At 33.4% G+C, this 14,931-nt stretch overlaps 1 protein-coding gene across 1 annotated transcript; it reads left to right on the forward strand.

The window, feature by feature from the left end:
* Window positions 1-10,643: 10,643 nt before the first annotated feature.
* LOC130717208 (pentatricopeptide repeat-containing protein At2g22070) lies at window positions 10,644-13,596 on the forward strand. Its single transcript, XM_057567349.1, has one exon. The coding sequence runs from the start codon at window positions 10,718-10,720 to the stop codon at window positions 13,058-13,060; it is 2,343 nt and encodes a 780-aa protein (XP_057423332.1). The 5' UTR covers window positions 10,644-10,717; the 3' UTR covers window positions 13,061-13,596.
* The last annotated feature ends 1,335 nt before the right edge of the window (window positions 13,597-14,931 follow it).

Here is a 14,931-nt window from a genome sequence, read left to right on the forward strand (position 1 = left end):
TACGTTTCTTTTTGGTTTCTTCCATTCCATGGAAATGAAAACATGTAAGAATTTGTTTTCCCTCCAAATTCTTTTATTTACTGGCAGTCTTGACGTCCCTGATGGTGCCACGTGTGGTTGTTGTTGACGTGGCAGGATCGGAGCGGTGTTATGGTGGAGTTGGTGGCTGTTTATACAGTTTGGCCGTACTGGGTTTGGGTAATCGGAAGAAACACGATGATGCTTATGTCTTGGACTGAATTGCGTAACCAGATAATACTTACCTGTTTCTCTCCCAAAATTACCCCTCTTAGTAAATTGTTTTTAAATTATTTTATTTTAGAAAAATTGCACTTGACGTTGTTATTATTTTTTTTTTATAATTTTGAGGGCTTAAAGTCTGACATTGTTATTATTGTACTGAACTTCTCTAAATTATTTAATTTCACACTAGTCACTCATTTAGTATGTTATACTAGTATTTTTTACCCGGGGATATTCATTTTTATTTATTTTGTGTGTTTTTATGATTTTTTTATTATTTTCTAAAAGATATTTTTGTATTAATATATTATTTTTATATTAGAACTTTTTAAGGGTTTTTTGTGATAAATGTGTTTTTTTGTTTGGTCGTGGCATGGTGATGAATTTAGTTTGTTTGGGGTATCTTGTCTCCCTTGAGACAACACACCACACACTTTTAACTTGTCTTGTTTTATAACCCTTTTCGTTTGCGTGTTTTCATGGAAATATAGTGGATTGTATTGCCTATATGCAGGATTTTATCTGTGATTTTTTTTTTCCTTTGCTGATGTTGGTAGTGCGGATATCCTCAAGTCTCTTTTCTACTCCATTCGGGAAGATCGAAATAACATGTTCTGTCACCAACATAGCTTCGTTGGATTCTTTGTTGTGACGTGTTGCTGCATTGCGTCCATCTTTGGTGACAACAAATACCTCATATGCGCTTAACCTCCAGGGAGCTTCTTCCGGCCTAGGCTCGACCTACTCCAGATATTATGAATGTCAATTTTGATGCTTCTGTTTCGACATCTAGTTCAGTTGGTTTATGCTTTTTGTTTTGAATTATTTTTTTCTTGAAAATTGTGATACTATTTTCATGGAGGTTGAAACTTTCAGTTGCTATTTTCATTCCACAACAACAACTTTTCCACCTGACACAACAACTTCTCCAAAAGTTGGTTGAAACTGTGCTTATTAGTAAATATTGTAATATTATCTCTGAGTGTTCTGTCTACAACTTCAAAATAATGCTTGTAAGTAATGAGTTATTCGCCCTTTGATCTTATCGCTGCCGTTAATGCTCTCCATTTTCGTAGTAAGCAAATGGAAATGGAGTTACATATGTGAACAAGTTTTTCCCCTGGACTTAATTCTTAAATTTGGTGTCATGATTAGACACTTTGATGTGAGATTTAAATACAATCGTGAAGGTTATAAACTTCTCAACTTCTACATGACTATTTAATTAATGACATTAGTTGATAATATGTAACCACCTTTTTTTGAGGGGAGTGTAGAGCAAAGAAAACTTATTTAAGTTTATAATAATAATGTGTAACCAATATGTTTCAGCAACATTTCTATCTATTTTATAACTTTTTTAGTTTTGGAATTTAAAATCTATTTTTAAAATATAAAATTAATGTACTGTTAAATTTTATTTTTTAATTCTCATATAAAATGAGGTAAATATTTTTTTATTTTATAAATTATATATTATAGTAAACACACGTGAATGGAATTGTGGAAGTGGAAAAGTTTTTCCCTTGATTCAATTATTAAATTTTTTGTCATAATTAAGCACTTCAAAGTTGGATTTAAATTGTCTAAGATTTTTATTTTTTTTTAGCTTCCATATACTCCTAAAGGATATCAATGTATGAAATATACCACTATTTGTATGCTTATATTTATAATTTTAAATATTATAATCAATTGATATGTAACCAACATGATGTTCTAAGACCTTCATGGTAAAAATAATAATATTAAGATTTAAGACTTATTTAATAACAATTTAATATAATTTAGTTTTTGTTCTTTTTAAATTCATAACATGTAACAATTACTTTTATTTTTGTATTTTTAATTTTTAATATTTAAATTAATAGATATATAATCAATATATATTTTAAAAAATATTTTAATAAATAAATATGTAATCCAAATGAAGTGTTAAGACTTATTCTAAATAAGTTTTGTTATTTCTTTCATTTTTATTTGTAATTTGTAACTGCTATTTACACTATCATTTTAAGTTTTAAATATTTTATTTAATAAATATATAAACAATATGTATTTTAGAGACACATTTTAATAAAAAAAAAATCTTAATTTTTTTGTAGGCAAATGATAATAAAATACAAATGTGTCTTCTCTAGAGTTTGAACCTTGGTCATTCACCTTCAATTTTTCTTTAATGTTTTTTCACTAAATACGTTATCATTTTCAATTAATTTATTTTCATGTTTTTATGTGTTTCTTTTATGTGTTTTTATGTTTTTAATGTGTTTTCACTAAATACATTATAACGTTTAATTTAAAATTTTGATATGAACTAAACTTTCTTGTGTGGTTGGCATAATATCACGACGAAATGAATTATGCATGCGAGCTTCATCTTTAAGTCATCTTCCTCAAAGAATGTAAAATATATTATTGAGATTTGGGCACATGCAACAACGTTAAGGGCTGAGAAATAATGTCAAATTTTGATGAAGATGTTGGATTGATAAATAGTTTATGTGAGAGAAATTTTTTCAGAGAACACGGAGTTCATACGTACATTGAGATGGATGAACAATCTTAGTCATTTATATAGTAAGCAAATGAAAATGAAGTTGTAGAAGTGAAATGATTTTTACCCCTTGGACTTAATCTTTAAATTTGGTGTCGTTGAACTCTCGAGAAAAAAGATTGGGAAAACAAATAAACATTATCCATGAATCATTACTAAAGGTAATTTAAAAATAAATCACCAAAGGTAGATAAAAGAACATTAACCGCTAACTTATTGCCTCAAATCAAATAAAAGTATTAAACAATATAAGTTTCTTTTCTTGAAGAAAACAATGTATATCAGCTCAAAACATATATAATTTAGTTCCTAAATGTCTCAACCACATATCATACTAAATTTCAAACGTCTTTAAGACAAAATACCTAATTATTCTGTGCAAAGAGGTTTAGAGACAAAACTAAACTTCAAATTACAAAGAATCTAGACAAACTCATCCACGCTCCATTACTTAAGGACATAGATAACCCATTAGTTTCCATCAACTTCTCTATAATATTATTCAACACATTGTGTTTCAATTTTAGTCTTAAATTTCTATTATGTTAATAAATAGATATTAATATGCACAACTTTTACTGTTATAATTTATTAATAATATAAATAAAAAAAAACAATATACCGATGAACTTGAACATTCTTCTATCAAATTTAAGTTAAATTTCTAGATTTAACATTGGTTTGAAATAATTCAAATTGATGCACTTGTTGCTTTAACATTTCCTTACCTTCCTACCCCCTTCTAATTTTGTTTCATTGTCCACCATTCTTATATATCTTGCATAAGAATAAATGGATGTGACAAAATAATATTAATTTTTTAAAGATAAAAAAAATCATAAGAAGAGTAAAGGAATAGATACTACATCATGTAAAGATAACAATCATGATTTGGGAGCATGGTTATCCTCATCACTCGTATCATTATTGTTGCCTCGACTACCCTTCATATGGTGCATTTTCCTAGTCAATACAGTTTGTCTTCCAAGTTGTCTAACTAAGGAAGCAAGAGTTCCTTCATCTTGGTTATTTAAACCAATCTGCAAACGCAAATTCTTATTTTGCGTTTCAAACCCTAGCAAAAAATGGTGCAAGTTGAGTCATTGCATAACAAAATAGCAATTTGTAAATTCAAGCATGAGTGTTTAAGGAAAACTACATTTTAAATGAAAGAAATACAAATTTATTAGTTAACTTTCAAATCATGATTTCTTTACACATTTGTCTTGCTTTACTTGTTCCCTCATAACATATTCATTTATCCTCTTCTCCACTCACACAGTTTGAACCTGAAATTAAGAAAAATCAAATTTTGTATTCAAAATTAGAAGTTAAAGCATTGATAGACCCACCCACTTTTTTAAAAAATAGGCAAAAGATAAAGAAATGATAAAATAGAAGGAAAAACTAAAAGATACAGTGGAAGAGCATTCACCATTTGAGAGTTTGATCAAGCTTAAAGGGTGAATGACTGAATCTACTTTAAACCAAATAAGAAGAAAAAATAAAGGTAAGAAAACCTCCAAAAATAGTATGGAGCAAAGGGGTATTTATACTTATAGTTTAAGATTTAAAGAAGATTGAAGGTTTAAAAAACGGAAGAAGATTGAAGGTCTAAAAAACGAAGAAGATAGAAGGTCCCTTCAAGGGTTCGTAGGACCCCTATGAATGACATCCTTTATTTTTACAAATATTCTTAGTGAATGTATTTGGGAATGCAAAAAGACAATGAGATTATTACTATGAAACCGACGACTGAGATTGAATCTTGGAAAATGATATAAAAAATTGAAGAAGATTAATGGTCTCTTCAAAGATTCTTAGGATCCCCTATGAATGACGTCATTTATTTTTACAATTAAGCTTAGTGAATGCATTTGATAATGCAAAAAGACAATGAGATTACTATGAAACGGACGGCTCAGATTGAATGTGGAGAAATAATTTGTAATTTTACTAAAATAACCATAGTCAAATTTTCAATATAATGTAGTAAATTTTTGAATTACTCTTTTATCCTCAAGGTTGCAAAAAATTCTCCTTTTTATAGATTATAGATATAGATGATAAATAGATTATATATAGATATAGATTATAGATATATTATAGATTATAGATGATATGTGTATCATTTCTTTCAATTTATTTTTTATTTTAAATCAATAAAATATGAATTAAAATTAAATAAAATTTGATATTTATTTTAATTTATAATTTAATATTCAATAACTAAAATTAAAACTCAAAGTATTTTTTAAAATAAAATGTTTGTATTTATTTCATTTTGAATATTTAACTTGGTATGATATATATCTCATATCTATATCTTGGATATTTCTTCCTTAAATAATAAATAATTATATTATTATTTTTTAAAATTATTAATTTAAATTATTTTTTTTCGAAAAAGCAAAATATAAATTTATTAATAAGGAAATGTCAAGGATATACAACCTCCTCAAAAGGGATCAAAAAATAGTCAAGCCCGCAACAACCCCACCCGCCCAAAGCACCAACCAAACCTGCAAAAGCAACCAAGACCAACCAAAAAACCTAAAACGCCAGGGACACCCAAAAAGCCCTCAAGACCCCCAAAAAACCAAAACCAACTCCCTAAAGCTCTTCATATAAATTATTTTTAATCAAGTTTCATATATTACTCTTATAATTTTATTTTTTTTGAACATTTTCGCATATCTCATTTATTCCATCCTACAACTACAATAAAAAATATGTTTGAGCGTCATATATTAATGTTTAATAATGAAATCAATTATTATAATTATTAATATAGAATGAAACTTGAAAAATTTGCATTTTATAACTGCTATAAATTTGTTGAATGCACTTCAATTTTATAACTTATGCTCTTTTACTATCCACTTGCAAGCTTCACCCAAATTTCATGTAAATGATATTGTTTCATATTCAATGACTCATAGATTTATTAATTTGTGATTAGATTCAAAAACATTATTCATATTAATATTTCTTGGTCCGCTATTATTTTTTGTAATATTAAAATAGAACAATTTAGTTATTTATTTTATCCATTTGAAACTTAAAATTGGAACAAAATAGAGTTCACTCTATTTAGCTCATGAGTTGTCAATCAACCTAGTATAGTGGTGCAAGGCACATGGTTGTTGGACTCTCGATAAAAAAGATTGGGAAAGCAAAGAAACATTGTCCACTAACAATCACCAAAGGTTATTTGAAAAAAAAATCACCAAAGATAGATATAAATACATTAACCACTAACTTTTTTGCTTAAAAATAAAATAAAAGTATTAAACAATATAAGTTTCTTTATTCGAAGAAAAAATGTATAGAAATGGATACCGACCCCCAAAACATATATAATTTAGTCCCTAAATGTATCAACCTCATATCATAATAAATTTCAAAATCCTTTAAGACAAATTATTCAATTCTTCTATGCAAAGAGGTTCAAAGACAAAACTAACTTTAAGTTACAAAGAACACTAAAAAAAAAAACCAACCTACACTTCATTAGCTAATGACATGGATAGCCCATTAGTTTTCATCAACTTCTCGATAATATTCTTCAGCCTATTGCGTTTCAATTTTAGTCTTATTATGTTAGTAAATACATATTAATATGTACAACTTTTACAATTATATTTACAAATAATGTAAATAAAAAGAAACAATATACCAAGGATTACACTCATAACAACTTTTTCTAGATTTAACATTGGTTTAAAGTAACTCAAATCGATGCTCTTGTCGCTTTGAATTTCTAGCATACTTTTATATCTTATTTACAGGCATTGCAATATGGAGACTTTTTGAGTCACCAGAGTTCTCAATCTTCTTCAAAGAATTTATAAAACTTTGATGAGCAATGTTAGGTTCTTCAACCGTCGTCTCTTTCATTTTTCTCGAATCCATACTTTTAAAGATGTATGTGTCTCTCTTAGAGTTGGATATCCTCCTTCTTTTCCAGCACCAAAAGAATAAATCACTTGAAATATTTAACTCAAAGTCTTGTCAATATTAGAAGGATATATGGATGAAAGACAATGTTATTATTTTTTTAAAGATAAAAAAAGTGTAAGAAGAGTAAATGAACATATACGACATCAGGTAAAGATAAAAATCATGATTTGGGAGCTTGGTCATCCTCATTACTCGTATCATTACGGTTGCAACAACTACCCTTCATAGCGTGCATTTTCTTAGTCAATTCAATTTGTCTTCCAAGTTGTTCAGCTATGGAAGCAAGACTTCCTTCAATTTAGTTATTTAAACCAAATTGCAAACACAAATTTTTCTTTTTGTGTGTCAAAGTCATGCCAAAAAATGGTGCAAGTTGAGTCCTCACCAAAAAAAATAGCAATTTGTAAATCCAAGCATGAATGTTTAAATAAAATTACATTTTAAAGGGAAGGAATACAAATTTATTAGTTAACTTACAAATCATGATTTCTTTACACATTTGTCTTGCTTTCCTTGTTCCCTCAGGACAATCTCATTTATCCTCTTCTCCACTCACACAGTTTGAACCTGAAATTAACAAAAATCAAATTATGATATTAAAAATTAGAAGCTCAAGCGTTGATAGACTAACTTACTTTTTAAAAAATTGGCAAAAGACAAAGGAATTATAAAATAGAAGAAAAAAAAAAGAAAAAGATACAGTGAAAGAGCATTTACCATTTGGGATTTTGATAAAGCTTGAAGTGTCAATGACCGAATCTACTTAAACCAAATAAGAAGCAAAAGTAAAGGTAAGAAAACCAGCAAAAAAAAGTATGGAGGAAAGGAGTATTTATACTTGTAGTTTAAGCTTTGAAGAAGATTTAAGGTCTAAAAAACGGAAGAAGATTGAAGGTCTAAAAAACTGAAAAATATTTAAGGTCGAAAAAACTGAAGAATATTGAAGGTCTCTTAAAAGGTTCTTAGGATCCGCTATAAATGAGAGCATTGATTTTTACAATTAAGTTTAGTGAATGGATGAATGCAAAACGGCAATGAGATTGTTATAAAACGGACGGCTGTGATTGAATCTGAGAGAATAATTTACATTTTTACCAAAATGACCATAGTCAAATTTTAAATATAGTGTAATAAATTGTTGAATTACTATTCTACCCTCAAGGTTGCAAAAACTTCTCCTTTATTATATTTATAGATAGATAGATAGATAGATAGATAGATAGATAGATAGATGGTACTATAAAATATCATCGTACATTAACAACGTATCATATTGTTTAAATTATTATAATCATGTGTATGGTGAGATATTAAATTATGATAGCCAATATACAATCAAATAGGTTAAATAAATGCCACGTGGTTTATGTCTGAAGCATGTTCGAGGTGTTCTTCCGATCCCCAAGTGAGGATGGGATTGATAGTTTGAGGGACTGTCCTCACTCTCTTGAATTGTGAAACATGATGGGTGCTTGGAGCTAGGCAAATTTTGGATCCTTGGGGCTCTCAGAATGGATCTCTTTCCATGCGAGGAGCGGGCATGCTATTTGTTTTCTTTCTAGGTTTGGAGTGTGTGGAAATGGCGTTGTAATGTGTTGTTGGACACTCAACCATGGCCCTTGGACACTGCGTGGAGGAAGATATGCCAGAAACATGACGAGTTTCTTCATTTTCTCCAACCGGATTTGCTCAAGGGGATTTGGACTTGATGCACCGACGAGAGTTTTCTCAACAATGATATATACACACATCACTTTTAAACACTTCATTTCCACATATTTTTGTTTCTATCTCTCTCCTCTTATCATCTATCACATCTCATACTTTCTTTCTCTTACTTTTTCTTTTCTTCCTATCTTTCTCCTCATTACACCTCTTCCACCTCAAAAATAGGTGTGTAAGTAACATTTTCATCTTTTTCTTGAGGTGGATGGCTCCATGGGCGGTCAAGGTGTCGCGTGGGACCATCCTCTTTTTCATCTCCTATTTGTTGATGATGTGCTTTTGCGTAAAGACAGTTGTTTTTGAGTGAGGGTGGTGTCCTATATCCTTGATGATATTGGGAACAATTTGAGGCTTATTGTCAATGTTGAAAAGTCTAAGGCTCTTTAAGAGAGTGTCTTTGACTCAGCGACTCTTAGTGTGCCCCATTACAATTGTGAGGGGCCTTGGTCGGTACTTGAGTTTGTCTCTCAAGAGTCCAAGAGTGACTCATGAAAAATTTATTTACTTACTTGTCCATATCAACAAGCGCGCTTTGTTGTCAAAATCCTGCTTGCTTAGTACAACAGGGTGCATGTGCCTTGCTAAGTTGGTGATTGCAGTAATCTCTATGTATACCATCATGCAAGCGGTTTGGCTTCCTATGAAGACCACCCAACGCACTATGAGCATGTCTTAAGGGTTGTCTCTCGGACCTTGGATGACAGATTTCAAAACCTTAAGTGTGGGTTCCTGATAGTATTGGTTGTTATTATGCATCAACGGTTTGTCAATGAAAATAAATAGTTTTTTAATTTTTTTATAGAAACTAAACCAAAACAATTATTGAAAATTACTATGTGATCAAGATTCAAAACAATTTTCAAAAGATAATATCATTTAAAATCTATTGAAAAAATATCATGAATATATTTAACTTTAAAATCTATTTTATAAACGTAGATCAACTAACACGAAGTTATTATAGTTTAAACAAAGGTTTTGAATTCGAGTATCAATGAATGCTATTATCCTAAATATTTAGTAGCAACAACTTTACTATGTATAGTAATTCTACCTAACTCGAAATTACGAGAGCAATTAAATACACCAAAATAATGGCGGTAGCCGTTGTGAAGGATAGTGTTAGCGGTAGCAATTGTGGAGGGTAGTGGTTGCGATGATGGTAGTGACAATAGTAATGACAACAACTATGGTGGTGACAATAATAGATACAGCGGGTGGATGTAGTAGTGTAGATAGTAGGGCCGACATTTGTGATAGTGGCAGTGGTGAATTAAATATTTTTAACTAACTTATAAGTCATAATTTTAACGGGCATAATTCACCCTTGCCAGTTGGATTAATTCAATCATTTTAATATTAACTAAATGAGAAAAGAAGTTGAAATCGGATATGAAGGGGTGTACAAGGGACGGGTTGGGACGGGTTTTGGTTAGCCCTAACCCGACCCTAAATGTTAATCGGGCCAATTCATAGATCCTAACCCGTCCCTAGACCCGAAGCAACCCGACATTATGCGGGTCCAATTTAGGACGAGTCTATGTAGGACGGGACCGGGTTGGCCCGAGGGACAATAAGTTTAAGACTATTTGATACTAATTGTAAAATTTAAAGATAATAACATACTAAAAGAGTTATAAGTTGGAACTATTTTTTAGAAGACATAACTTGAAAGGATCCAATTCTTTCATAATCTATTGCACTTGAGATGTTTACATTTTGTTTGATCATTTCTTCACTTGTCTCACATATGCATAATACACACACATGATTTTCTCTTGTTAGAGCATGAAAGTGTCCATAGTTTGACCAACGTTTATTTAATTCATAAGGTAGATGTTAAACATTTTAATCTCATCTACATGGTAAGATAAATTTGAGCACCATGTATCACATTTTAATCATTATAACAAATAATGTTATAAAATATATATGGGACGGGCCGGGTGACCCGAGTGTCAACCCGAACCCAACCCTACCCGAAGTCGGGTAACTCGAAGATCAACCCGAACCCGGTCTCTTTTAATGATCGGGCCGGGTTCAACCCGACCCTAAAGGCTTGGGCCGGGACGGGTTGACGGGTAGGGTGGGGTCTTGTACACCCCTAGATATATGACTATGACTCTATGAGAGTGTGAGAACATACAAAGTCTTCTCAAACTGCCAGTAACGAACACTTGATGTTGGTGCAAGCTTCAGGCGCCAATTCAACACACCCTGTTCGTGTTGATGGAGTTCCCAAAACCTCCCTCCCATTCGGAACTATACGTCAATCTTCTCCAATCTGCCATCAAATCCAGAGACCCATTCGTCGGAAGACCCATTCACGCTCAAATCATCAAACACGGCCTCTGCATTGGCAGTGTCTTCTTGATGAACAACCTCCTCAACTTCTATGCACAAACCGGCTCCTTCTCCGATGCTCACCGAGTGTTCGATGAAATGCCACTAAAGACCACCCATTCTTGGAACACCATTCTCTCCGCTTATGCCAAAGGGGGCCACATGGATACTGCACGCCGCGTGTTTGACGAAATTCCTCAACCGGATTCTGTGTCGTGGACCACGATGATTGTCGGGTATAACCGCGTGGGCCTCTTTAACGTTGCCATTCGGATGTTTCTCAACATGATTTCCTCTGGAGTTTCGCCGACCCAGTTCACTTTTACTAATGTTCTTGCCTCCTGTGCTGCAACTGAAGCATTGGGTATTGGTAGGAAGCTGCATTCCTTCATTGTGAAACTGGGGCAAGCCGGTGTTGTTCCAGTTGCGAATTCGCTGCTTAACATGTATGCTAAGTCAGGTGATTCGGTAATGGCGAATGTTGTTTTCGACCGGATGAGGATCAAAGATAAATCAACTTGGAATAGTATGATTTCAATGCATATGCAGTTTGGTCGACTTGACCTTGCAGCTGCCCTCTTTGACCAAATGACTGATCGAGATACTGTCTCTTGGAATTCCATTATCACAGGTTACAGCCGTCAGGGATGTGACATCGAGGCCTTGGAAACATTTTCTAGTATGCTTAGGAGTTCATCCTTAAAGCCAGATAATTTTACACTGGGGAGTGTTCTGTCAGCTTGTGCCCATCTTGAAAACTTGAAACTTGGGAAACAAATCCATGCATATATTATAAGAGCCAATATTGACATCTCTGAGGCAGTACAAAATGCGCTGATCTCAATGTATGCAAAATCAGGTGCTGTTGAGATAGCTCTAAGGATAGTAAAACTAACCGGTACTTCGAGTATTAATTTTATAGCACTCACATCACTGTTGGATGGTTATGTCAAAATTGGGGATGTAATCCTGGCAAGAGAGATATTTGACTCATTAAAACGTCGTGATGTAGTTGTATGGACTGCAATGATTGTAGGTTACACACAGAATGGCTTAATCAGTGATGCTTTGGCGTTCTTTAGGACAATGATTGGAGAAGGACCAAAGCCGAACAGTCACACCCTGGCAGCGGTATTAAGTGCCTTGGCTTCTCTAGAGCATGGTAAGCAGCTTCATGCAACTGCAATAAGATTGGGAGAAGTATCATCTGTTTCCGTGGGTAATGCTTTAATTACCATGTACTCAAGATCTGGAAGCATCAATGATGCAAGAAAAGTATTTGCACAGATATGCTCCAACAGGGATACAGTGACTTGGGCTTCTATGATTATTGCTCTTGCTCAACATGGTCTTGGAAACGAGGCAATAGAACTGTTTGAAATGATGCTAAAATCTAACTTAAAGCCTGATCACATAACTTATGTAGGTGTGCTGTCTGCCTGCACACATGTGGGACTGGTAGAGCAGGGTAAATATTACTTTAATTTGATGAAAATTGTTCATCACATTCAACCCACCCCTAGCCACTATGCATGCATGGTTGACCTATTTGGACGTGCTGGATTGCTTGAAGAAGCATATAATTTTATAAGAAGTATGCCTATTGAACCAGATGTTATAGCTTGGGGTTCACTTTTGTCTTCTTGTAGGAGTCATAAAAATGTGGATTTGGCTAAAGTGGCAGCTGAAAATTTGCTTCTTATTGATCCTAACAATAGTGGGGCTTACTCGGCGCTTGCTAATACACTTTCAGCCTGTGGTAAGTGGGAGGATGCTGCAAAGATTAGGAAGTCAATGAAAGACAGAGCAGTGAAGAAAGAACAAGGAGTCAGTTGGGTTCAAATCCAGAACAAAGTCCATATTTTTGGGGCTGGAGATGCACTTCACCCGCAAAGAGATGCAATCTACAGTATGATTTCGAAAGTATGGAAGGAGATAAAGAAAATGGGCTACACTCCGGACACTGATTCTGTATTGCATGACCTAGAGCAAGAAGTGAAGGAACAAATCCTTAAACATCATAGTGAAAAACTCGCCATTGCATTTGCATTAATAAATACTCCAAAATATACTACGCTGAGGATCATGAAGAACCTTAGAGTTTGTAATGACTGCCATTCCGCCATAAAATATATCTCTATGCTTATGGGAAGAGAAATTATAGTAAGAGATGCCACGCGTTTTCATCATTTCAAGGATGGTTTCTGTTCCTGTCAGGATTACTGGTAGAAGAAACAAGTAATGTACATGTATATTCACCTGAGAATAATATAAACACTGACAGGAGCATAAATTTGCCATCACTTCCTATCTGAGTTGACTTTTGACCTTAGGTTTGGCTTCAAATGAATGAGTACAAGAATGTTTATGAGTCCATCAATTGCTTTTATGAACTCCTTTCTATGTATCTTGGAGATGAAATCCTATGTTACCAAATTGGACATATTCAAGAACTCTGGATTTGAGCATATCACTTCAGATAATGCAGCCCTCTGCAAAGGTTACAACTGCTGTCCGTTCATGTTTATTTATGCCCTATAGTTGACTTTCGATTTCTTTAGTTGCTAGTCTACTAGTGGTAGGCTCGAGGGGAATTTGTTCTATAAGGAGCGCAAGAGCATTTTGGGGGCATAAAAACATGTATTGCTGTCGGTGTGTTGATTCTTTCTGTAAAGTATACAAAGCGATAAGCTGGAAATGTACAACTTCTATATAATACACACATTTTATCTTTAATGTCATTTTCACTCAAATTTTCTTCCTAATCCTATCTCTCCTATTTTCTGTCATATCACCCATCATATTTCTCACTTCTTTCTTTATTACTATCTCTCTAGGTGTAGGTGGAACAAGCGTGCACACGTTGTTTTCCCAACTAATGTGGATGGTTCAGTAGGAGAGATACAAATAGTGCATGCTACTGCTATGGAGATCTCTTGCGCAAAGGGGCGAGTGAGTTCATCCGCAATTTTCATCTTAATGACAGTTCAGTTGTGGACTGATGGTGGGTCTTCAGATGCCAAAGTAGATTCAAGTGGACAAATTGAAAGTGGAGTTGGATTCACAAATGGCCCTTAATTTGGTTCGGAAGGATGTCCTCCATTGTTATGCTTTGGTTGGAAATATTAGATTGCTGCTGGAGTCATTGTATTGGGTCATTGTTCTCACTCAAGACTACCATGAAGGAAATTGTGCAAACCCTTTAGTTAGCTTCAGAGAGTCACTTTTTTGCTTGTCACTTCTAAACTGAGCTCTTATCTTCTCTTCACTCACTGCTCAAGTAAACAACATCTAGCACTTTCTCTTTAAAAGGACCTATCCCAAGTGGCACACTTCAACGGAAAAGGGACCTATCTCATGTGCAGTAAATCATAAACAACAAAGTTCCTTTAAACCTTTCCCAGACTAATGGGTTTGTTTGGCCACTAAAATTTTCACATCCTTGAAATATCTATTTATATGGCAACGGTATTATTTCTGGGTCAATATCTTATCCACGTCCTTGAAATATCTACCAACTTGACCTCGACTCTACTCTCTAGGGTATGCAGCAGCAAAATCACATGGCGCCGTATTTATGTGCAAGAGTTCATATTTGCCGAACAATGAACGTCATGCCAAAAGATGGACCATTTCTTCATAGCTCCTTTAAAATTCCCACGCAGAGGTCTCAGAGGGGTCATACTTGGTGGTATCGATCAAAATGGAGAACATGAGGGAAGTGGTCCCACATTTATGCAATATATACCTCAAATTGACTAAGGTATATATCTCACATCAGAGCTTTTTAGATATCCCCCCCCCTCCCTTCATTGCATTGCCAAGGAACTAAAAACAATTTATTCTTAGCTTCCTGGAGACATTCCAAATTGTATAGGTATGTGGTTATATGATACGTACATCTTGTTTAGGGGATGGATAATACCTCCATTTCTGAAATGACTTAGTGGGTTTTTAGTTACCAATTAAAATTTCGTTATCTTGTCTTAGAAAGCCTGGCTCCCCAATATGCAAAAACCATGAAAGGAGGGAAGCAGGTTTGTGCTTTAACTGAAAGAAATGGGAATGCACAGTCTTAGTGCATTTACAAGTGGGAGAAA

Source organism: Lotus japonicus, chromosome 5 (assembly GCF_012489685.1).
Source record: "Lotus japonicus ecotype B-129 chromosome 5, LjGifu_v1.2".
In the NCBI taxonomy this organism is placed as follows: Eukaryota; Viridiplantae; Streptophyta; class Magnoliopsida; order Fabales; family Fabaceae; genus Lotus; species Lotus japonicus.